The sequence below is a fragment of the Citrus sinensis genome, chromosome 5 (genome assembly GCF_022201045.2).
Source record: "Citrus sinensis cultivar Valencia sweet orange chromosome 5, DVS_A1.0, whole genome shotgun sequence".
NCBI lineage: Eukaryota > Viridiplantae > Streptophyta > Magnoliopsida > Sapindales > Rutaceae > Citrus > Citrus sinensis.
In genome coordinates, this window is record NC_068560.1 from 33,965,867 (window position 1) to 33,991,356 (window position 25,490).

At 36.0% G+C, this 25,490-nt stretch overlaps 5 protein-coding genes and 1 non-coding gene across 6 annotated transcripts; 1 reads left to right on the plus strand and 5 right to left on the minus strand.

The window, feature by feature from the left end:
• Positions 1-2,031: 2,031 nt before the first annotated feature.
• Positions 2,032-4,251, minus strand: LOC102618601 (stearoyl-[acyl-carrier-protein] 9-desaturase 6, chloroplastic-like). Its single transcript, XM_006472861.3, has 2 exons — positions 3,496-4,251; positions 2,032-2,755 (listed from the first exon to the last, which is right to left on the minus strand). Exons 1-2 carry the CDS (start codon positions 4,234-4,236, stop codon positions 2,189-2,191), a joined length of 1,308 nt encoding a protein of 435 aa, XP_006472924.2. The 5' UTR covers positions 4,237-4,251; the 3' UTR covers positions 2,032-2,188.
• A 1,857-nt stretch (positions 4,252-6,108) lies between these two features.
• Positions 6,109-6,654, minus strand: LOC107176328 (protein TRACHEARY ELEMENT DIFFERENTIATION-RELATED 7A-like). The gene has a single exon (XM_025096889.2). The coding sequence runs from the start codon at positions 6,652-6,654 to the stop codon at positions 6,109-6,111; it is 546 nt and encodes a 181-aa protein (XP_024952657.2).
• Positions 6,655-8,264: 1,610 nt separating this feature from the next.
• TRNAA-UGC (transfer RNA alanine (anticodon UGC)) lies at positions 8,265-8,337 on the plus strand. The gene has a single exon. It is a non-coding gene; the product is annotated as a tRNA-Ala (tRNA).
• A 39-nt stretch (positions 8,338-8,376) lies between these two features.
• On the minus strand, positions 8,377-11,501 carry LOC102618893 (protein trichome berefringence-like 7). Its single transcript, XM_052441953.1, has 3 exons — positions 10,319-11,501; positions 9,571-9,729; positions 8,377-9,036 (listed from the first exon to the last, which is right to left on the minus strand). Exons 1-3 carry the CDS (start codon positions 11,125-11,127, stop codon positions 8,739-8,741), a joined length of 1,266 nt encoding a protein of 421 aa, XP_052297913.1. The 5' UTR covers positions 11,128-11,501; the 3' UTR covers positions 8,377-8,738.
• A 485-nt stretch (positions 11,502-11,986) lies between these two features.
• LOC102619190 (pentatricopeptide repeat-containing protein At3g09040, mitochondrial) lies at positions 11,987-16,284 on the minus strand. The gene has a single exon (XM_006472863.4). The coding sequence runs from the start codon at positions 15,923-15,925 to the stop codon at positions 12,872-12,874; it is 3,054 nt and encodes a 1,017-aa protein (XP_006472926.2). The 5' UTR covers positions 15,926-16,284; the 3' UTR covers positions 11,987-12,871.
• Positions 16,285-18,982: 2,698 nt separating this feature from the next.
• On the minus strand, positions 18,983-22,874 carry LOC102619476 (serine carboxypeptidase-like 42). Its single transcript, XM_006472864.4, has 11 exons — positions 22,675-22,874; positions 22,120-22,474; positions 21,515-21,622; positions 21,338-21,430; positions 21,105-21,197; positions 20,753-20,838; positions 20,360-20,638; positions 20,142-20,275; positions 19,785-19,877; positions 19,532-19,649; positions 18,983-19,428 (listed from the first exon to the last, which is right to left on the minus strand). Exons 1-11 carry the CDS (start codon positions 22,771-22,773, stop codon positions 19,261-19,263), a joined length of 1,626 nt encoding a protein of 541 aa, XP_006472927.3. The 5' UTR covers positions 22,774-22,874; the 3' UTR covers positions 18,983-19,260.
• Between the last annotated feature and the right edge of the window lie 2,616 nt (positions 22,875-25,490).

Genomic DNA, 25,490 nt, shown 5'->3' on the forward strand with positions numbered 1-25,490 from the left:
AATGATCTGAATTCCTCCCATGTCATCGCAGTTTCCACACTCCTCTTTTGTACAATTTCCTTATTTTCCCTCTGGAAGGTGACATAGAAAATAAGAAATAATTTTTAAATGCCCATCGAGGCTCAAGCTCAGCACAAAAATGTAGAAGAAAATACCTCCAGCTCTTGCACCACCAAAGGATGTTGAGTAAGTAGCATCACGGTCAAAGTTAAAGTGGTTGAGATTGTCTCAAATGTGGCAAGCAGAAGGCCAAACATCATGTAAGAAATGAGGTCACTTGTTAATAGATTGTTGTTTTTCATGTCCTCCACAATGAGCTCTAGGAAGTCCCCTCTTGTTCTTTCTTCAGGCAACTTTGCTTGCCGGTCCTCGATCATCATCTTCATAATCTTCAATGTACTTTTTTGCTTCTGAACATAGAAATTAGTATTACGACTTATTTTTAATATTTATGTTCGACCTTAATTTACCTATCAACTTTAGCTTCCGGTTCTCAACAAACAATTTTTTTTTAAAGCGGAAATTATTACCTTCAAGCACCGATGGTAGGTGGTGCCTGGGATGTTTAAGGGTAAAGACATAAGCCCTTCGAAAAAATGGGTAAATTCTTCAGCTTGAATTTCCCCATATTTCACAGGATCATAGCCAAAGAGATGACTCATTGTGAAATTTATTATCATCTGCGATGATGCACAAAATTTGAACCTGAGCAAACAATACTGGTTGGTGATTGGTAAATAATCAATAAAATGCAATATAATGAGGCAACTGACCACCGTACAAGCATGTTTCAGTTCAACAAAATTCTGGGTTGTCCAATTCAGTAAGGCTTGATTGATCATTTCTTGCAATTGAGGCAAGAGCTTCGCTTTCAAATTTTGAGGACCGAATTGATCAAAAACCAATTTCTTTAGACGCTTGTGAATGGAGCCAGCAATGATGCATGAACCATCTTTGACTGAGCCACTTAGGCCAACAAGCCTAACAAAGGAGTCCATGTACCACAATTCCACCAGCCTCCCTTCTTGTTGAAGAATAAAATGACTGATATCTGGATCAGATGACACCACAACTGATCGACCAACCAAGCTCGTCTGAAACAAAGGTCCGTATCTGAGATAGAAATTAAACCAAAAAAGAAGGGGAAAAAAAACAAGAAGCTAAATTACTAGGGTCCAATTAACATATACCGATCTATAACAAATAAAAGAATTGGTATAAGGCGCGCGCGCGCATACAAACGCATACTTATTTATTCTGGATTTTAGAAATGAATGAAGATCTAAAGACTTGCTGGGGATAAAGAATTGGATGGTTTCTCCAATGAAAGGCAAGCCCATGGAACCAGGAGGGAGCCTTATTCCTTTGCTTGTGGGGTTCCTCCATTTATGTGAGCAATAAGTCATGGCTATGATGATCACTAAGGGTATTATACAAATGGACCACATTTTACCACAAAATGATCAGTTAATGGGAAGTGTCAGTTTGGCAAGAGAATAAAGATATCTGCCCTGCTCCTCAACAACAATAAGCTCTCACATAATTTCGAGTGCTACAAACAAATATATAGTTCAAATTTCAACTCAATATATAGCGAATCCTCAGATGTCTAGTAAAACATTTTGCCGGACACAGATTCTAATCAAAGGATGTTGCCAACGATAAGATTTACACAAAGGGCGGGAATTACATGGCCGCCTGCATAATTAGTGCAAAAATACACGAGTAATATAATTGACAAAGGCATTTACTCTATTGTATGAACATGGAATCGGATACTACTCGTTTCGGCGGACATTAGATTATTTCATAGTGTCACAATACCAAACAAGATCTTACATACAGGACCTTAGATGCTGATGAAGACTTCATGCATTTATGTTTTCTAATTTCACTAATGCTTGAGATATAAATATATTGCAATTGTTTTAATAATAATGAAATGCAAAAACAATTTCTTTTTTTCTTTTAATTTCTTCTAAAGTATCTGCGTGTTATGATGAAATCGAGCATTACCAGAAACTAAGAAAGTAAAATGAAAACTAGAATTTTCACCCCAAGATCTTAATTAAGTTTGATTACATTCTATATATGCTAAAAAGTACCACGATGTATGCATAACATTAGGGAAATACATTGTAAAAGAAAAAAAAAAAAATTTTTTTTTGGGGTTTTTAATTTTTAATTTTTACAGGCTGAGTTCCCTATTAAAAATCCAGCTAAACTTAACGAGAGGCGGCTTCAGCTTCTTGGCTCGCTGATCGGCTAACTCCTGCAGTCGCCTAATCCTAGGCGCTAAGCCGCACACAAACTCTTGTGCACGTCTCCCTTCACCCGTCAAGCCTTCCAGCTTTTCCAATCCCCACCGTCCAATCAAAAACTCTAAAATATCCGCATAGTCATGTGCCGTATACACGCCAAGCCGCTGAGCCACTGCCGCAAAATGCGCAAACAGCCGTGGGTCATGCCCATCGTACATCAAGTGAGCTGGCATTGTGATTTTCTTGTTCATCAGATCAGCAATTGCGATCATGGCACCCGTGGGATCCACTTCAAGGAGCTTTTCGACGATCCTAGCGTAGGCGTTTTCGTGGCGCTTCTCGTCTGATGCAATGGTTCCACATATGCGCGCGAGCACTGGATCACCTCCCTCTTTCGACAGGCGGGCCGTGTTGCCGTGTGATATGAAAGTGGCGCGCTCTTGAAACGATGTGTAAACAAAGCCCAAATACGGGTTGTTCTCTGTCCCAGGGTCCTGTTCGGTAAATTAAAATGCCCATCTTGTCCTTAGTTATCAATTAAAATTAAAGAAAATAAATATTTCCAGTCAATTATACCATACAAGATACAAGTCCAGATGATTTTAACTATAATTTACGCTAATTTATTATATTGATCCTTAAGGTTTAATCAAATTGCAAATGACAATATAGTTTATAGTTTTTTTAATTTGAGTCCCTCCCATATAGAGGTGGCAAAAATACAAGTCCGAACCCCACTAGGGCACTGTGGGCCGAATATGAATCCATGCCGATCTTAGACATCACTTGATAAACCCGAAACTCGAATTATATTAAAAAAATACTATAAAATTATATTATTTTAAATATTTATATTTATTTAACTCATTTATCACATGTATATAAAGTTTTTAGACACTTAAATTTATATTTTCATGTCAAATTTTATTAAAATAAATTTAAAATTTATAAAATTACCAAAAAATATATATAAGCCGGACTTAAAAAAGCCGACCCAAGTTTTGCCAACCCTAGTGCCATAATGCCATTAAATTTCGGTAATAAATTCAATAGCGTAAAACTGTATAAGTCTATATTTAAATCATGGATTTATCAATAATTCAATATATAAAATTAAATTCTGTTATTAGAAATTATGGATTAGACTCTATGGACCTGTATGCCCAGAAAAAAAAGAGAGTACTAATTTATAATTTTACTAAAATTCCAAAAAAAATTGCAGAAATTCACTCACCATGCCAGCACTGATAAGATACTGGACAGTCTTCTCAATCATGAGCATATCGACCCGACCCGACAAATACAAGAAGCTCCTGAGCAAATCTCCATGGCGGTTTTCCTCAGCAGTCCAGGAGCGGTTCCAAATAGCCCATGGGCTGGAACTTGCACCGGTCTCATCTCTGACACCATCGAGCGTATTAATCATCGTCTGATAAGTGGGAATGGCGTCTTCAGTGATCATGTCACCCACCAGCACAACAAAGTAATCGTCAGGTAGCCCCGCAGTGCGTTCACGTAGGGCCCTGACTTGGTCAGTGAAGTCCGAAAAAGGCAGCGTCGGATCGGGTAAGAAGTCTTGGGGCTGCCAGCATTTCTCTACTGGTTTGAGTAATGGTAACACGTTATTGGTGGCCCAGGTTTCTAGTGACTTGAAGACTTCGACTTTTTCGGGTGGCATTGAATGTGTTTTTGGTTTCGGTGGTGCTGCGACGGCAGAGATTTTCCGGAATCGGACGGTGGAGGATGCGGCGGTTAGACGATTGTGGGCGGGATTTGGGACAAGTGGAGAGCACGCAGCAGGAGGTTTGGTGGAAGTGACGAGAAACTGAGAGGCTTGCATGGTGGTGGCACTTAGCACAGGGAGTGTGCGTCTTTTTCTTGAACTGGTTTTGTGACTTGTGAGGAGGCTGGCACTGTTGGGACCAGGGGGGTATAAATAGAGATGTAGTCTGAGAATTGAACCCTTCTTTTCCATTTAATCACAATCATGCCATTACAGAACTAATTATAATCCCTACTTAGAATGAAACTTTTAATTTATTTTTAAAAGTGAAAAAAATGAGAGGCAAATTAAGATTTATAATAATTTAAAAATATTTTAAAAATATTATTTTACGAAGAATGACCAGAATATAATTTTAAAAAATTTGATAATAAAAAAAAAGTGAATAAAGAATATTAATTAATCAGGGGTGATTTGGAGATGAATTGAAACTAAATCCCGGGATGCGAAAGTGTTTTAAGTAGTGGAATTTGTAAAACCAGGGGTGCAGTGGTTTCAACTTTCAACTTCTAAAGGGACGGAGAGGAATATAAAACAAGTGATGATTGATTCTGTGGGTTTGAAAACGAGTCAAGTGAATTGGTGGCTGTGTTTTAGGATACCAAATGACAGCGCATTTCTTGTTCTTTGGTAACATCGAATTTTTTTTTTTTAAAAAAAAATTAATTATTGATTAAACGACACTTAACAGTTGCAATTTTATTTTATTTTTTTTCCAGTAGGTGGGATTGCTGTTGAGTGTGGACACTGTCGTTGAGATCTGGTCAAACTCTGGTTGACCGTTTATTTCGAGTTCTTTGATTCGCATTTGCAAATAATTTGCGGCATCATTGCTCATTTTTACGATTCGAAATGACATTGACACATACTTCAGCTTTATCCTGCCCTACACCATCTTAAAGTCCCCCAAGTCAAGAGAGAACAACTAGCGTCTAATTAATATAGCGGTTTTCAAAGTTTGCTGGCGTCAATTTTTAATTAGAAATTTTAAGGATAAATTAAAAAAATGTACATATTTTAATTGATATAATATAAAATAAAATGTTATGTATCAAAATTTATGCATTTTTATCTTTTTACTTATCCATTTTAATATGTTCAAGAAACCTGATTAAAATATTATCCCAGCTTACTAACATTAATTATTATCCAAGAACATGCCTAAATCTGGCATATCCCTTTAGAACTAAATATCTTTCTTCTGTTTTCCTAGGATGCTGATGATGTCAAATGATATACGTGAAATATGAGATTAACATTTTGGACCAAGTATCAATTATTGTGGAAATTACATGGCACAACATTTAGCAAGTTTACATACAAATATATGCATTAAAAATGACTCTTTTTTTTTAAAAAAAAAAAAAGTATTACATACATGAACAAAAACTAAAATTTCATCCTTTACACACATGTAATTAGAGTTCAAACCTTATACTTCTCATATCACCATATATAAGAAATTTCACTGTTTGAACCAACTATATCGCATCTAATCCCACAAAAAAAAAATGATTATAAACAAATGATCCAGTTTGTTCAATCAAGAGAAATTTTCATCATCCCTAAGAACTCAAAATTTTCCAACTAATAACGAAGAGATTCCACATGACCATCAATTAAGTTGAGCACTTGGAAATCTCTTGATTCTTTTGCTTCCATATTTTCCACGTGGAAGAATCAAAGAAGGAACTTCAAACAACTATGGGAGAATGATGTTAATGTTGTCACTTTGATTTAGGACCGCCCACCAAACTAGAGTTACATCTTACCTCAATTAATATTGTGCTAGCAAGGCATTATAAAACATGGTGTATTAGTAAGTGAAGATTTTGATCGTCATAATTAATGATTCTGTTAAAAGTAATTAAGCTTCTACTTAGCCATTGAATTTTGGCCCACAACAAGCCATAACACTATTTGTCCGTTGCAGTTTTTATTAATATCATAAATAAATACGATAACAAATAAACAATAATGTGAACATGATTATCTGTTTCAAAGTTTTTGTTTAGTGTGTATTTACTACTCATCATCAATCGTGTAATTAGTTAGGCCTTATGTTCAATCTGATGATGGCGATGGTCGGAACCCGAAGAAGCTTCTCATTTGTCGAGGGTTATCTCTCTCAGCAGAAGATTTTGCATGCAGCCCTGCACCAAAATGTTCATTCTTCTTAATCACTTCATCGACGGGCACATCATCTTCAATCTCTAGTTTCACAGCCTTGGGTCCATGGGGGCCTGGCACAATTTCCTCCTTGACCTTGAAGTGCACAAGATCCGTTTCTTGAACTACCTTCTTCTTTTTCTTCTTGATGTAGCGGCAGATAGCAGCTGCAATGAATGCAAGGAATAAAAGGCCACCAAATGACACAAATATTATCACAATCACTGGGGTGTGATTGTCTGGTGATGGAGACGGCGGAGGCGGCGGCCTAATTGGATGGTGTGGAGGCGGCGGTATAATTGGATGGTGAGGTGGCGGCGGTGGCGGGTGACGTGGTGGCATTGCGGATGGCGGTGGCGGTGGCGGGTGACGTGGTGGCTTTGCGGATGGCGGCGGCGGCGGCTGGAAATGGTTATTAGGTGGGAAATTGGGAGAAGCCATGATTTTGATATTAATAGATATAAGCTTATTCAGGTGATTCTATAATTGTTGTGAGGAGGATGGTGAGTTTGGGTGCCTATTTGTAGTGCTTTGGGTCGCATTGCTTAATAATTTTGTGAAAATTCCGACGTCAAGTTTCAAATGACGTGACTCTCATGCTAAGTTTATTAGGAAGCAAATGGGGTTTAATTTGTTTGCATTGGAAAACACTTCTCACCATCGTTTTCTTACCTTGTTCTTCATCAAGCTTATTTCTTTGCCCAAAATATTTTGGGATTTGATGGACGCATCTTTTAACCGTTATTTTACAAAAATATTGTGACTAACAACAAAACGTCAAGGCTGTATTAATTCTTGCTTGGTTTCTGTTCATCCATGGCAGCTTGGATAACGAGGCAGCATCAATAAAGTGAAACGCAACACGATCTTTCGATTGTTTAATTACAAGCAAAAGTAGAGACGCAACTTGGTTAAATGTCGAATTAGATTCAATCCAAATTGCTCAATTGTAGCCTTTGTTCTAAAGTTGTGGTTGACATTCTAATATTTGAATTTCAACTAATATGGCACTATTACATTAGGTTAGTTATTAATATTTCACATGATATTACAGTTATAAATTAATAAAGTTACTAAATTTATTAAGACTCAAGTTGGGACTCCAATGTTATGATCTCTAACATTATAATCATCGTCGTCATCATTATTATTATTTGAGAGATTGCCCATTTCTGCCAATTAAAATCAATAGATATGTCACTTATCTCTCTCTCTTTTTTTTTTTTTTATAATAATCAATAACTCGTGGTGGTATAATTTTATAATATTACCTTTATTTTCAAATACACTTTAACTCGTATTTAGCATAAATTGAATAAATCATATAAATAAGAAATATATGTTTCAGTATGAATAAAAAATTAATAACATGATATTTTTCTTATACTTTTTTAGTATTTTTAAACATTTTTCTTATAATAAATACATATATTTATATTTACAAAATAAATTATAAAGTAAAAAACCAATTTACTCCTTTTTTTTCCTTTAAATTTTTAAGGGACAAGAAATAACAAAAGTGGTATGTCTTTATACATATATAAGTGATATATGTTGATTTCAGTAAAAAAATTTAACAACCCCCCCTTATTATTTTCGTGCGATTATCTTCAATGCTTTGCGTAATTCATGACCCATCTGCAAGATTCCCACGAACGTATGGATGTCCATTTTGGATTGCCATACGCATTACAAAAGTTAACAATCATATTGGCAAATGAATTAAGTAAAAAAGGGTGCTGATGGTTCTACCCAACTAGCTCGAGCCTCGATGGCAGAACAAGCATTGAGATATAACTTCAGCTTAATGGTAAAATATCAAGATTATTTATTGTTAGGCATGACTAACATTTATCATAGATATTACTAATTAATCCTAATATTTGTAGGGTAGTTTTTATTTCTAGAATAATTATTCACGGTAAATCAAAGGACAAATATTCACTAGCAAATGACACAACCGCAAGGGCAAAAGATACACTAACGTACGCGAACCAGAAGGTTTCTCCCTTTTCTAATATGAGATTACGGAACTGGCAACCAGACCAACTGGGGATGTAGCTCAAATGGTAGAGCGCTCGCTTTGCATGCGAGAGGCACGGGGTTCGATCCCCCGCATCTCCATTTTTTTATTTAAAGGTACTTATATCAGAAAATTATAACTCTCACTGAATATTCCTTTATTTAAGGGAACTTACATTCAATGGACTATACAAAATAGATCCAAACAGTCGACCAGAAAGAACATATTACAATTTACAAACAGAGAAGACAGAAAGGCCATTGCATTCCAATAGCACATTGCGTCTTTGGCCATTGGCTAATGCCCTGCCAGGAAGAAATGATGAAAACTAAAACAGAAAAATAAGTCGGAGGAATTTGTAAACTAAGGCCATATCTCACAAACGTTTCCAGAATCGGAGTTAAAAGATCACACTGAAAAAAAAAAGTTTTTCCCATCCCAAGTGTGATTAAGAACAGTGCATGCTCAATGCCAGAGGATGGAAAAGAATTTGGCTTGGTGCTCATTGAAGGTATGTCCCATTCTTTGACAGCAGATAGGAGAAGAGAATTTCATTCCACATGTCAGGAACTCCAGGTAGACACCAATGGCTACAATCTGGAACAGATGGATTGTCACTCCAACTTCCAACATGAGCATCACCCCGGAATGCCCCCATGGGTGTAACATGCAGTACTGTCACTGGGGCTGCCGTTTTCTTCACAACATCGATTATGGTATCTGAAATTGAACTGCGATCCTTCCCTTTCGTATCCAATGAAGGGAGTCGAGACACTTTGCAAGAATTACGGTTTCGGCCACTGGCACAAATAAGATAAAACTGTCGGTCAAAGTCACATATTAAGGCAAAATTATTTTATTCTTGGAAGATCAATGAGAATAAATAGATGACAGTCAAGCTCCACACTACTTGTAGTCAGATTTTTCCTTTCATTGTGTAAAACACGTGGTACCAGTTTCCTTACGTGGAATGAACTACATGTGCAAAAACTCACGGATTGCCAGACATTGATCAGAATATTAAGTTTTACTGTTAAAAAATGAAAATTGCTAGAGAGCTCTCGGGTAATTTAACAACATTATGAAGTACGTATAATGTTATCTTCTAAGTGAAAACGGTTCAGGGTGAGCAGGTTTAGAAAACCTATTGTAAATTATTTGCAGTAACTCAATTCAGCATCTGAAACTAGCACTCATTACTTGTAGCTAAAGCTAAGTAGATGAGCTGATGCAGGATTTAATTGAAAGAGACTTTGACCACAATATTTGGGCTATCTCATGATGCTACTAATAAAGAAATTATGTTGTATAGAATGATTAACTAACTGACATACCTCCAATGCGATGCTTCAAAAGTCCGAAAGAATACACTTGTTCTGTTAGTGTTAATTGAAGTGTCAACCCAAGATGCCCATGTGTTTAATGCTGCTTTGAAGGCAGTAGTGGTTGGCATTCCAAGCTTCAGAGATCCACCTACCTGAAAATAGCAACCCCTGTCCGAAAATCATGTTAGTAGCAATCTGGAAGCATAACCTAAATAGCAAATGGTAAATCTGAAAATTTGCAGTTACAACCTCATGGGAAGATTATTAAAGCACTATTGAATGAGACAAATTCTTTCCATATGCAGACATGAGCACAGAAAGGGAGACACCAAAAGACTGCAAAATATTCTGTGATGCCTAATATATGCATGAGTACTTATAGATATGCACACAGTTCAGCTAGCCAAAGTTGAGGATATTTCTCCATTCTCCAGAACTTTCTAATATAGCTCAATATTCATAATACCATTTAAGTGTCTATATCTCATGAATTTGTTAATGCATTTGTCAATATCCAAAGTGGAGTAAAATGTAGAAGAGGTTAATAAATATAGACATTAAGGGTTCCATAGAGAACAAAAAAGTAAAGTTCAGTGATGAAAATAAAGTAGAATAAAGCATGTTCAATATCAAAATCTTAAGAAGGCTACTAAAAAACAGAACCAAAAAATAAAAAAACCATAACATAGCTTAGTTTTAGGTAAATATGCCACATATTAATGATGAAAAACACAGCTCAAAAAATTAGACAACTTACATTTCAAAAAGCTTTGTCCGTGTCCACCAATGTCCTGAATTAAAAATCAAAACATCAGTATCAGTCCACTCGTTGCTGATATGATCCATCTGGTCAAGTTTCAGTGTTGACTTAACCCTCTTTGGGGCATGCCTTGGCACAGGACCAGGCTGAACCAAGAAAACTGATCGATAGAAGTCAATACGAAGATTAAATGAACTAAATCGTACACCCAAAAATCTAATCCTTTTAGTAATCTTATTTCCATTAATTTCATACACACTCCTCTTATCCTCCACACCTGTCATGAGCAAACATATCATTGACTCCCATTGCGTTCTGCTTAGTGAATCACCAACAAAAGCAATTCGTTTCCCACGAAGCTTTTCAAGAATTTCTCGAGCATTAAAACTTGGAATTTCACAATTGTTCGGCTTCCACCTCCATTTTGTATATCTTCTATCTTTCCGCCCATTAGCCAAGCAATTAAATCCACGCTCAGCAAAAGGACAATCAGAAGCATTATATAAAGGGTAAGTTTCATCTTGAATCCACTTTCCTTCAAAAACATTGCAACTACCGACAGAATTACTTGATTTAGGAGTCTCATAACTGTCAGTCACTGGCTGAAACTTGGGAAACAAATACAAATACGCACACATTATAGCTAAAAGGAAGGTTACCAATGAGCCAGAGGCAAGCACATAGAATGGTTGAAAAATCCAAATTTTACAGTGACCCTTTATTAATTTGTTGCTGAAACTGAAGACTTCATAGTAAACAGATCTGAAATGACCAAATAACGAACTCAAACTGAATCCAGACACCATATCTGTAAGAACAACTACCTCAGATAACAACTACTATCAACATAAATCTGAATCTGGTTAATTATAAACAGATCAATAAACAAAATTGAGCACTCTAAGATTCATAAGGTACAGAATCTTTAGCAAACTATTCTTCAAGTAACGTAAAAATGGGCTTACAACACTTTTTGCGTAATACGTAAAAGGAAAGCTGACAGATTTTGCAACTGGGTTGTGGAAAAAGAAGCTTCTAGGTTGGAGACCCATGCAGGGGAAGCACTGTCACTAAAGGGTTTGTTAAGCATTGAATAAAATTTTAGTAGAAGGGTAAGAAAAATTTGGTCTTTTGACACAAGTGATTGTGTGACAGGGCTTACTACCACCTAACGCTTAGTTGGTCTGAGAATGATTTATCAACTAAGCAGAGTCAGTGGAATTCGCGGAACAAATGAAAGCAAAATGTCCCTGATTTTTTATGTTTTCTAAAACGTCATATAGTTTCTACATTTTTATCGAGTAGACACTTAACCAAGTAACCTCTATTAAATTTAACTGAGTACAGTTGTAAATATTTTTCTTCTTCTTTTTTCTGGGGTGGGAGGGGGAAATAAAGTACCATTGTAAATTTGTAACATTGAATTTCGGGTCTTTGAGTTTGACCATCTTAAGGTTAGAGGTAGAGGATATGGCTCAATATTAAAGAGGATTTGTGCTATTTAAATTGTATCAGGGACCTATTTGACACAATTGGACAAACTGTACTCTTCTTGAAATATCATAAAACATTAGAGATGCGGATGTTATTATCCAAAATAAACATGGGTACTTACAGTGACAGCTGATTTGTAATCATCATATTATAGGAAGTCTTATCATCTCATGTGAAGTCTAACTAATAAATTTAATGGAGTCAAAAATATAAAGACAAAGTTTGAGTAAGCTCGGATCTCATCCGTGCACAGTTCTATATACCTTCTGTCTACATCGAACAAGGCTAGAAAATCATCAAATAATTACAAGTTGATACCCTTCAATTATACTATTCAATAAAAAAATTCATCCAAATTTTCAAGCAATTGTGTTTTGTAAAAGATATTGAAAAACATCCAAGGCAAGACACCGCAAAGCATCAGACATCAGTGTTCCTGACGGAAGCTCTAGTGTCGGCCTTAATTATCCAGCTGAACCATCAATTGATTGGAGATTTTTCAAGCAATTCTTTTTATTACGCATCATCCTTCAATCTTCCTTTCACATTATTATTCTGGTGCTGCTTCCATCAGCCTTCTCATACGCGATGCAAAAACTACCATACCGGTAGATTATTTAAAAAAGTAGACTAGGTCCCAATCATCAGAAAGAGGATTAGTAATGGCTTCCGGTCATTCTCTTCCCGCAGAAATTCAGAAGTCAGAGACGGTGTTCAACGTTTAGACTTTAGAAGCCAACTTCTGAAAACGAAACTAAGCTGCCGATTCTGAAAGAGCTCCTTGCTTTTCAGGGCCATTCCCAAACAGTTAGGCCGTAAAATTTCAATTGCATCGCCAGTGCACACCCAAACAGAACCAACATGAGGGGATGTCTGCAGCTCTAGATCGCCAAAAGTACCAGTCTTGCCTGCCTATCCATGAGCCATATATTAAAATATCTTCAGTATATGAAGTATATTGATCCCTATGCCTCAAAACAGTCAGACTGATTCACATAAAACAATGATTTCACATCTGCTTAAGCAGATAGCTATGTACTTCATCATCATTTCATTTTAGGCATCGATTTCAGGAAAGTAGCTTTCCTTTTCCATTGATGCTGTCAAATCCTCCAAAACTGCACAAATCCTATCCGCATTGGGATGAGATGTATCCCCCGCAACAAAAAAGTTTGTGTTCTGTCCTAAAACTATCCAGCTACATCCTGGAAACTTTTTGACTCCTTTTTCTCTCATTTCCCTCCTCAAAGTGTTAACCTCATTCCAGTTCCCCAATGCAGCATATATATTAGAAAGTTGCACATAGGGTGAAGGATTTTCAGGTTCCAGCTCAATAAGTTTCTTGGCTGCCAACCTTCCCCTAATATCATCTCTGTGTACTCCGCAAGCACCTAGAAGTGTAGTCCAAATCCTAGAATCAGGTTCAAAAGTTAGTTGTTCAATGAATTCCTCTGCCTCTTTCAGAAAACCCCACCGACCAAGAAGATCGACCATGCAGGCACAGTGATCTACTCTAGGTTGAATCCCATGACAACTTACCATTGTCTCAAAGATCTGGCGACCTTCAGAAACCCTCCCTGCATGACTACAAGCAGTGAGAACACCAAGGAATGTGACGTCATCAGGCGTTGCTTGAGTTTCCTTCATCTCATGAAAGACTTTCAGTGCATCTTCTGCATAGCCGTTTTTAGCAAACCCAACAATCATTGAGTTCCAGGAAATAACATAATTCCTTTCAGCCATTTCATCAAAAACCTGTGCAGACCTTTTGACATCCCCGCATTTAGCATACATGTCTATAAGCGCGCTACCCGTTATCTCATCTAAGTCATAACCAGTGTGAAAAATAAGAGAATGGATCTCTCCACCATCTCTCAAAGAGGATAAGACAGCACATGCTCTTAGGACACTGACAAATGTAGCCTGATCAGGTAGGACATTGTGACTACGCATTTCTCGATAGAAATGCAACGCCTCATAATTTGAATCATTTTGAGCGTGTCCCGAAATAACAGCAGTCCATAAAACTGTACTTTTTGGATTTGGGAACTCTGTGAAGAGTAGTCTTGCATCTGTATTTCTCTTAGAGTTCATATACATGCTCAACAGAGCAATGTGAAGGAAGTCATCATCAAACAGAAGGCCCTTCTTGACTATAAGACAGTGAATTTGAGTTCCCAGATGGAACTTGTAAGGTCCATCACATGCATCTAACAGACTTGTAAAAGTTATATCATTTGGGCTCAATCCTTCAGTCTGCATCCCTCGATACAGAACAACTGCATCCTCTACATTGTTTTGGGCATATCCAGCAATCAGAGCATTCATAGAGACAACATTCCGCTGAGGCATGCAAGACAAGACTTTATGTGCAGCCCCAATAAACCCACACTTCACATACATGTCAATAAGTGAGCTTCCTACATAAATATTGCTTGTTTCTAGACTGGTCTTAACTGAGAAACAGTGTACCTGTTCTCCTTGAGGAAGACCTTGAACGTTTGCACAGGCACTGAGTATACTTGCTGATGACACGTCATCAGGCACAATCCCAACCAAATTCATTCTTCGAAACATGTTAAAAGCCTCAAAAACATCCCCTTCTTGCACATATCCAACAATAATTGCATTCCAAGAAACATTGTCTTGATCCTGTATGCGCTCAAATTGTTTCCTGGCTTCCTCCAAAGCTCTAGACTTTGCATACATGTCAACCAATGCATTTCCCACGTATAAGTTTGTTGCTAACTTGTTCTTGATAATGACTGCATGCAACTGGCGACCCATTTCCAAATATTCCAAGCAAGCACAAGAACTCAGAATGCTAGTGTAGGTAAAGTCATCAGCATGAAAACCAGAGCTCTTCATAGCAAAGAACAGGTCCACCACTTCATGGGCATAGCAATTCTGTGAATAACCTCCAAGCAAGGCATTCCATAAAACAGCATTCCTTTCATCTAAAGAATCAAACACTTTCTTCGCAGATTCCATTTTCTCACACTTGGCATACATATTAATCAAAGAGCTCGCCACATAGACATTAGAGTATAAACCCTGTTTAATAGCCTCAGCATGAACAATCAAACCAAAATCAAGAGCCGCTAAACTTGAAATACCACTCAATACACTCCCTAACGTGGATCGTGAAGATTTAACACCCGCTTTCCTCATCCTCTTAAAATAATTAACAGCTTCTGCATCATATCCTCTCTTGGCATGCCCAGAAATTATCACATTCCATGCGACCACATTGGGGTTTTGCATCTGAGCAAACAATTCACGTGCTTCATCAAGCCTTCCTAGGTTAAAACACACATTTATTACAGTTACAAAAGCCACCTGATCTGGAACACAGCCTACTTTTATCATCTTCTCAAACAACTCAAATGCTGCCTCAGGCAAACCAGCTTGAACATACCCAGCAATCATTGATGTCCAAGAAACTGTATCCAAATCCACTGCGCCATCAAAAACCCTCCTTGCATCACTCACATTATTAAGCTTGGCATACATATCAATAAGAGCACCCTTACAGAAAGAACTCGACTCAAACCCTAGCTCAATAACATGACAATGCAATTGCCTACCATAACTGACATCCATTGATTTGGAACAAGCAGATAAGACTATAGCAAATGTGAACTCATTTGGAACCCCTCCACGATTACACAACAACCCGAAAGACTTAAAAACATTTTCAAACGACCCTCGTTTTGAATACATAGATAAAATAGAATTCCAAGCCAAAATATCCCTATCTTCAAGCCTATCGAAGACCTTCTCGGCCAAGTTAACAATGCCACACTTTGCATAAAGATCAACAATGGCATTTCCCAGCAACCCTTTTGACCCAAATCCAAATTTCAGGCTCTGGGCGTGGATAATTCTGCTTGTTATCGAAGCTCGGATAAGTCTCTGAGACGATCCGTCGAACATGTGGCGGGTTTTGATCTGTTTGCATTGTTGGAGGCAACTCTCCAGAAGATGTGTGTATATGGGATTTGAGACCAGATGAGTTGACTCGGAAGGAAGCTTTGAGAAGCTTGAGTAGTGAAGCATGGAATGTGGGCTTGGGTTGGGTGATGATATGTAGAGAAATCTGAGACGCATTGACTTCAGGCATGACACGGTTGGCCTTGGCTCACTTGAGTGAATCGGTCTTGTTTGTTTGCTCGTACTAAGGATTTTAATATTTTATTTTCTCCCAATTTTTAGAAAAAGGAAGAATCAATCATATTCATACATGGCTGTTTCGCGCCAAAAGTAGTTAGGTCCACCGTTTTTTTTTTATTTCCACCGGAGTAGGCAAATAAGAAACGCCCTGTCAATTTTTTTTATTAGGATCCCTCTAAGTTACGTGCATGTACCTTACAACCCTCTCACGTGAATAATGAGTAGACCCACATAATTTACTATTCATGTGAGAGGGTTGTAAGGTACATGCATGTAACTTAGCATTAGCCTTTTTATTATTATTATTATGCTACTTCAAAATTAAGAACTTTTACCCTGATTTGTTTTCCTCCAAAGACTTATTTCCATTTATCCAATACATTACGTGAGAAATAATAATTCCTCACATCTCAACTTCTTAATAATAATAATAATAATAATAATAATTGGTGTCTACTGAGAAAGGGCAAAAGATTTTTGATGTGCAAACTTGTTAGAGTGTAATCCTACCATTTAACCCTTGGTGTAAAATTTAAATCAATTTTCACTAAGGATGTCAAGAGTTATTTCTAAGGCATTAAATACATGGGTAAATTATCACTGTTGGATTCAAATTTCAATAATGAAATTAGTTATATTATTAAATGATTTAAATTTTTTCTAAAACTTATAAAAACGGTAATGAAACTTTAACAAAAAAATAGATTAAAGAATAAAAATGAGTTATACTTATTATTTTTATTTTTAGTATTCTTGTGTGTGGGGAAAATAGATTAAAGAATGTGGTCAAGAAAATTTAGTAAACTTATTAGGATTTGTATTTTGATTGGGAGAGTTAGGGAATAAGAGGAAGATAAGGTGTTTTGGCTAAAGAGAAGGAGTTGGCTAAAATAGATTTTTGTTTATTTAATTAAAGGAATCATATATTCTCAAAAAAAAAAAAAAAATTAAAGGAATCATATATGTTGTCTTCTTAACGTGCTACAAGCTTAATATATACCATGTCATCTAACAAGCAATTCTCAGAGCACCTTTTTTCTTTTCTATTATTCTACCGTGGATAGTATAATTATATTTCAAAGTTTTGATGAGGAATTAATGGGAGCATGAGAGCTCTGTTGCAGTATCATTATATTTATTATGTATAAAATTATGGTTAGCAAATTAGTTATAGGTAATTTATACTTGCAGTGTCATTATACTTTTGAGTAAGTTCCTGATAAATTTCTTAATTATTGATAATTTTTTAAAAAAATATATATTTTGTTAAGACAGGAAATTTTTCTGTTAATAATTTTTTTTTCAGTTGTTAACACGTTGTTAAAGTTTTATATAAAATTTTTTGTTGATTTAATTGACTTTGTTATTGCCTTTTGTGTTTTCATAGCTGTATCTAGACATGGGCATAGACAATTTTGGATCATAGAATGTTGAATTGAGTTTCCTTATTGAAACATTAGTTTCTAGGAAGGTTTGATTAAGTTTTGGATTATGGTCAATATGTATATGAAAGAATTCACGGTGCACTTCTCATTAACTTGAAAGCAAGATTTCAATTAGAGGAATGTTCATGGTGTTTTTTTTTTTTTATTTTTTTTTTTATCTTCATGAAACTACATATGTCCACAATACTTTGGAGATTTCATCTTGCTTGTACCCTTTTTAAATAACTCATTTTAAATAAATTTAATTTCAATACTTATGCAGTTAATTGTAGGAGAATTTCGAAGTTTTATACATTCAATTATTTGTTTTCTCAAACAAAGAACGACGCAGTTTAATTAACTGAAGCTGGTGGAATTGCATGAGAATCTTGGGAGTGAAGTTATTAGCCTTAAACATGATTATGCGCTCTTCTGTCTTTCTCTAATGCCATAACTGGGAGTCTTTGCATTTTACTTAGGTTGGCAATCATAGATTCATATTGATACACGTGCTTTGTTAATATTATAGTTTAACTACATAACATTTAGCAATTTAAAGCACTTCTTGGAGTTCAGAATCCAATAAACGTGAAGCATCTGACCATTCAACTGGAAATTTCTACCATTAAAGATTGAATCGTTTTGCCATGAAAGCTAGAACTATTTTATCCATATTAGACATCTTTATTAACAAATCTGAAACTCAAATCACTAAGTATGACATACAGATTAAACACCATTGGATGTGAAACTCGTAGTATTAAACTTAAAACAAGCACCATCAAACAATTATTGCCAAACTTTGGTCCTTGATAGTGAAATCATAAGCATCGATTTTGAAACCGTTTAATCTATACACGAAACTGGCACCAGTAAGTCGAAATCATGAGCATTAAACATAGAACCATATCCATCAATGCTTACCTGGAATCATTATAATTAACCTACAATAATAACCATTGATCTTAAAACTTGAAAGCAACAACATGAAACCATTTTGATGCAGACTTGAAACAAGATCATTCAATCGGCAACATGGATCATAAAAAAGATGAAATTAATGTTAACATGAAAGGTTAAAATTGTCACAATCCATTTAAAAAAACAATGCAACAACGAGCTGAAATTATTAGCATTAAACATAAATCATGAACTTCAAACATGAATCTAATGATAACCTGAAACTTTTTTACCATTCTCCTAATTTATTTACCATTAAATTGGAGACTGTTGAGCATTGAACCTGCAACCTTTTATGAAATGCATGAATCTTTGATAAGCTTTTGAAACGGCAATCATTAAGCAAGTAAAGATGTTTTTTATTTTTATATTATCGTGCATGTACCAGATAGATGCATGCATAATGGCAGAGGCCTTTTTACTAAAGATTTGTGTTTTGAGTCTCCCCATAACGATGCATTTTAAATGCAGCGTTTATATGTGTTCTTTGCACTCCTCTTTGATTCTGTTTTGGTCTTTCTTTAGCCTTAGGGTCAAGCTGTGTAGGTTGATACTTCAACAGTGAAAATAATAATAATAATAATAATAATAATTAGAAAAGGGCTGAGGGTTGAAAATTCCAATGAAACAAACTTTCACACATTTTCTCCTAGTCCAAATCCATTGAAATAAATCCAACATCAAGTCAATTATACAATAATTGTGATCAATGAAATGAGGAAATTCCTACACTTTAATTCTCACCTTTACTGAACTACAACTGCGATTCATTCCTCCGGAAAACAACCAATTAAATTTATTGTCCTTGGAGCAAGGGAATTTTAGAATTATGAAACAACTTGAAACACTATCACGCACTCTTCATCTACTGGAAAAACACTTTCTTTATCAATCTTGAATTGCAGGGCGCGTATTATTAGGCAGTCTCCGGCCATGCACAAATGAAGAGAATAGATGCAAAGCTCTTGATGGCTGTGCATAGGGCACCATATGAGCAGCGCCCCTTACTGTGACAAAAGTCAATATATTTCCATACTCAGTTGCCCATCCTCCAACCTATCGCAAACAAAAATGAACAATTATAAACGAATGACTTCAGACAGACACGAAATTAAGTAAACGCCACACAATAAAACTGATGGAGACAGGAGTGCATTACCTGTTGTTTGTGAAACCAAGCTCCATATGGAACTGTAACCTCGAAGTTCAGATCACGTGCTAGCTCACGGATAAGTGTCCGGGAACCCAGTAAAGGGACAACAGAATCTTGATCTCCACTAAAGTTTATTAAAACAAACAATCATAAAATGCCAGACCAGCTTTATAATATCAATCAAACGTTATTAAGATGGGCAAAAGGGGAAAACTGTGGTCAGCTAACCAGCTTTGTCTGTGAGTAATTGAGATCGTACCTAAACACCCAAACAGGTATCCCATTTTGGATTATCCTTTTGAGCACAGGAAGGATGTTGATGTTAGAATCAGTATCACTGTAATTCAAAACCCTGCCCAATATACAAATTTGCCGAGGTCAGTAAATAATTACTCATCCAATAGAATGTGCCACGCAGGATGACTGAAACAACTTGTGTGGAGAATGGCGGAAGATTGAAACTCAAAAATTTATCTTGGACTGGAAACTAAATAATTTTCTAGTTCAAGCAAGTTGGTGACAGAAAAATATGGAAACTGTTAGAGAAATGAATAGCTCCCAATCTTTATACGAATATATATATGATGGTATGTCACTATTATCATGACTATCTTACCTACTGCACATAGACCAGCCATAAGGTAAATTTGTCCGATTTGCATGAAGAGCCTTCTGAACCTCGGGAAGGTTTAAATAGAAGAATCGTTCATAGGTCATACACACATCAACCCCAACACTCATCTTTGTTGCCTGCATTTACATGAATCATTGAAGGTTGCAAAGATTAAGTAACAAAATAGCATCAAAGCAATGGGAAAAGAACATTATGTATACCATTTTCCGCAAACGGAGCTCTTGCTCTACTATAGCTGGATAGCAAACATCAAGGATTACATCATAATTGTTTATATAATCACCAACAATTTTATTTGCTTCGGTTATGGCTTCGATGCATGAATTAGTCATATTGTGAGAAGTTCCAGAGACATAATCATCAAAATCACAATCGCTCATGATGGTTAGACCAATTTCATCAGAAATCATTCCGTGTGACCAAAAGAATTCATATGTTGCTGAAACATCCTGGTCAAGTCTAAGCAGAGGATTTCCGATCTAATAAGAGAAAAGAGAAGTGAAAGGATTACTATAGGTATTAAAATAGCCATGAGATACTAAAAGAATACCAGCAAACATAGACACAAGAATTATGATGTGGGGTTTTCTTACAGCTACTCCTTTGATATTAAACTTGAAACCCTTTGAATGTGCATTATGGTCCAGCAGAACGTCAGCCAACTGCGGTATGTAATGACCTGTGAAATCAAATTAATATACTACACAAAAATATGTTGATCAAAGTCAAAATAATCAATATGCAAATCATATATATTTCTTGAGCTAAACACAATTGGACACTTGCATGTCAACTTAAAGCGATAGTCTTTTATGAGTTTGATATCCAATAGGGCACTGTCTATACTATCCATCTAAATGGATAATATAGGCAACACTTGAAAAGGTTCTACTCGAAGCAACTATATTTTGCTGGAACTAAAACTCCAATTGCTATTTGTCATACCTGCATAGCTTTCCCCTGTAAGAAACAATTCTCTTGACTTGAATTCTGGGAATTTTTCATACCAGTTCATCATAAATACATGCATATCCCTGGCTGCCAAGAAAGAGAAAATTATCTTCAATCAGTCCAAATTGTACACTAAGCCAAAAATATTATGTAAATTTGTAAAAATATAGTATTTTTTTTTTCCCATAATCATATCAAATAAATTAGCTGTATCCAGTTCCTCTTACCAGTGGAGGCATCCCCGCAATTATAGTCAGAAGTTGTATTTGAGTATGACCATCCAACTCCAGCAGGAGACTCAACAAAGAGAAGATTTGATGCTACCAAGAAAAACAGACAATTGAAATAAGTCTAAATTGGAAACTTAATTATTATCAAATGAATTCCAGTTGCAGTAGCTATACCTTTATTCCATGACATCGAATTCCTTCTAAGGCCCCGGCCATCACCTCTTGGATAAAATGGACCCAATTCTGTGAAAGCACCTCCTCCAACAGAAGAGCAACCTGGGCCTGTACATCATATGCTAATGTTAGTTTGGTTCTTGGCCACTCTTTATTTAAGAACACAACAAAAGAACTGTTAAGACTCTTCCCCAACTACTGCTTTACTCTACAGGAGGTAAACAAAAGAGAAACAAGAACAAGAAAAGTCACATCCAAATTGCCTAGTAAAAAAAGAAGCAGGAAACTAACAACTAAAGTGACAAGAAGGCAAGTTAAAAGGAAAAGAATACATATGACACCCATCAAATAGCAAGTTAAAAGGAAAAGAATACTGAACAGAATCCCGTCATATCAGAATTCACATGAAAAAGCACATAACACAGAACAAGAAACTCAAATTGAGAGACAAAAGAAACTTGGATGTGGAATCATCAGCTGTCAAGTATCCGTCGAGTAAAAGTTGTACCACTTTAGGACAACAGTTACAATTATATTGCTATTCTAGATTTACAACAAATTATCACTAGATTCAACTGACTGAGCCAGAAAAAAAAAGAGAAAACCTCCATTAAGCCAAAGAGTGAGAGGTTTCTCATGCGGTTCGACTTCAGCTTCAACAAAGTAGTAAAACAAGCTTCTGCCATTTTTGACATCAACATCAACATAGCCAGCATATTGCCTGAAGGCAACCTTCGGTTGCCCCGGCAAGCTCACCACCAGATCCTCCGCCGGGAACGCCGCCACGTATGCAACATTACTTCTACTCACCAACAACAACAACAACACTAAAGAAATATTCAAGAACCCACCAAAACACCACCTACCCATCTCAAGATTTGTCACGGGAAGCTCACATGTACATTCATTTAGGTGGAATTGCACGTTCAAATATATAATGATAATGAAACCAAAAGCAACCTGTAAAGAGTTATATGTATTAAAAATCATGGATGATAATAATTCCCTTGTATATCTTTATCAAACAAATTCTGTTACACCAGTCACGTGAATTCTGGGTCTACTTTAACAAAAAGATACTAATGGATAATTAAACTAAATAAACGCAAAGCATCTTTGAAAATAAGATTTGATTTTATGCTAGAATCTGCTCCGCATACATTTAGTATGTACCACATGCGCAAGCCACCATTTGCAGGCTTCCAGGCTACAGCTAAGACAGTGAATTTCTGGTCTGATATTGCGTTGAAGTATAACATTTGGGTCCCTAACTTTTTGTAAAACTAAAAATTAAAACATAGTTTTTTCTTCATGAGTTTTTCATCGATAAGGTTAGTACATTACGTTCAGAGTACTACTAAAAAAACTGTTGGATAAGCTGATTCCATGATATACAGTATATAGATTTTTAACAGGATTTAGGTTTACTAGCAGGTCTTATGTCAAATTTTATCATAATTGAAGGACCCGATGTTAAATAGGTTCATAGACTTTTATAAAAAATTTACTATAAGGAGACGCATTTGGCAGCTTCTAAAGTTGACAGGATAAAACGCAAAAGCGTGTAAAGTCTACAGTCAATAAGTCGAAGTACAACAAAAACGTTTCTTAATTTTGGCTTTATTTCAGCCGCTTCATGCAAGTAAAATACATTTTGTAAATTTAATGCCCATTCGCGGCGAGGCGAGGTGTGATGCACCGTCCAATCAAAGAACTGAGAATTGATAGAATCTTATCGGGGGAATTTGGATTGATGATCATTGAGAGAATCTAGAAGGCTTTTCACTCTCTGCGTACTGTCATGACTCACGAGTCACGACAAGTAAAAGCCGCTTTTCGTTTGTTCTTTTCTTTTGTACGAAAGCAAATGACCACACGCGTCTGGTCCGGTTGTGGAGCCCACACGCACGCGCGGGACTTTAATTGAGTGGACTTGGAAACGTGGGCTTGACTGTTGGAAACAATCTTGCCACGATTATAAGCCACAATAAGGGTCTTATCAACGATTGCTTTATTTATTTTATTTTTAAAAAAATTATTAATTTATTTATTTATCTGTGAAATAGTTTTTATACGAGATCCTTCGTATCAGATTATCATAATCAACTGTCAGTATTATCTAATTTAAGCAATAATCAGCTATTTATAATATAAATTGTAGTTTGAGTAATAATATCATATAATAAAAAAAAATTATCTGTATTATCTAATTTTAGCTACATGAGACAGCTTGAAATTTCTAGCAACTCAAAAGCAATTGCTTTATACTAAAAAATGATAATGATGTAAGTGTGAGATTATGAGTAATTATTTTTGGATTTACTATGATGTAACTCGTCAAAACCCCACGATAAAGTAGAATTAATGAAGTATTTTTACACAAATTATTACCTATCTATGCAGTTGGAATTAAACGTGATACGAGTGTAATCAATCCACCACAGTTAATGCCCATTTGATATATAATCTCAACCACTGGAAGTGTGCTAATTCAACTATCCACAACCAGCTTCCTAATGTGAAGGCCAATTTGAAATGTTAGTTGGCAGAGGAAGGCGGCCTCAGTTTCAAAGCGATAAGTATCGCATCACGCTTGGTGTTCGAAACAGGGAAAGCACAATCCCATAACAGCTGAAACACCCAACCCATGAGCGCAGTTAAATTGCATAAAAATGCCCAGTAGGGAACTTGTTTGGTGAAGTAAAAATGGTGGCCTCAGATCAGAAGATCTTCAGGTGACCCCTGAAGTTAAGTCACCGTGCTGATTTCAGCTTAGCTCTCAGCTTTCTTCACTACGGAAGCTTTCTGAAACCAGCACGCATAGTAAATCCCAACTCATTTCCTCAGCTCACATGCTGTGAGAATCATGACAACTACATGGTCAAAGATATCAAATAGAAGGCACCAATACCAGAAAGAGGGTTCTGAACATTTTGCAGAAATTACTTCTTTCATTGATGAAACCATAAAAAGTGGGCAGCATTAGCTGATTCATATGTCATCACTCATCAGCAAGATACTGCAGATTTTGGAGTGCGCACTACAATGATGTAATATTATCACAAAGGTTTGGATAAGAATCCTATGAAGCTCTTTGGTTGATTAGAATCTAGGGCCTTCTAAATTCCAGTATAGAGAAGATTTTTAGTTTGGGTGACTCACTATTGTATATGTAAATGGACATAACCTACGTGAAAATGTCTTAATTTACCCACAAAAGTTGAAATTGTAATGATAACTATTGTCAATACTAAACCCTTTTCTAGCTTTTCTTACGAGGCGGCTAATAAAGTTCGGTTTGACGTTCGAGATTAGGTAACAAGGGGGGGGAAGAAGAAAGCAATAAAATAAGAAAGGAAAAGATGAAAAAGTGATTCGTGAATCATGATAAAGTAGAAAGATTGATTAGTTTAGTCAAACTCAACAGCTACACATCACAATAGGATTTAAAGTCAAGCATCTCATCCACGGACATATTTATCTTCTAAGACTTGCGATAATGAGCCCAGGAATAAAGATATTAATCACGCTCTATGTATCTACCGAGTCCACATGAAGGCTTGCTTGTAATCTTTTACCAATGGATAATTTTCAGTTTTCTTTCTTGAGGTTTGTCCTATCTCCACTTTGAGAGATTGTATCAGCGTATCTCCACCTTCTTCTCCTACTCGTTAACTGGACCGTTTGTTGACTGATTAAATAACTAAAATACCCTTGCACCATAATTAGTAACTATCACCATCTTTTTAAAATCATCTTCAATTTCCTGTATAATAAAAAACCCAATAACAAACGCAACTAGCTAGCCCTAAAAAATCCCCATAAAATCTGAACTCAATAAACTCATTCCTCATCTTTCAATAAAGACATGCAAATTTTATATTATTGCCTCATCTTTTAACCTTCAAAATCTTTCTTCAGTTAAATAATAAGGGGTAAAAGTCTATTTAGTCAATGTATTTTAAGATTAGTATTC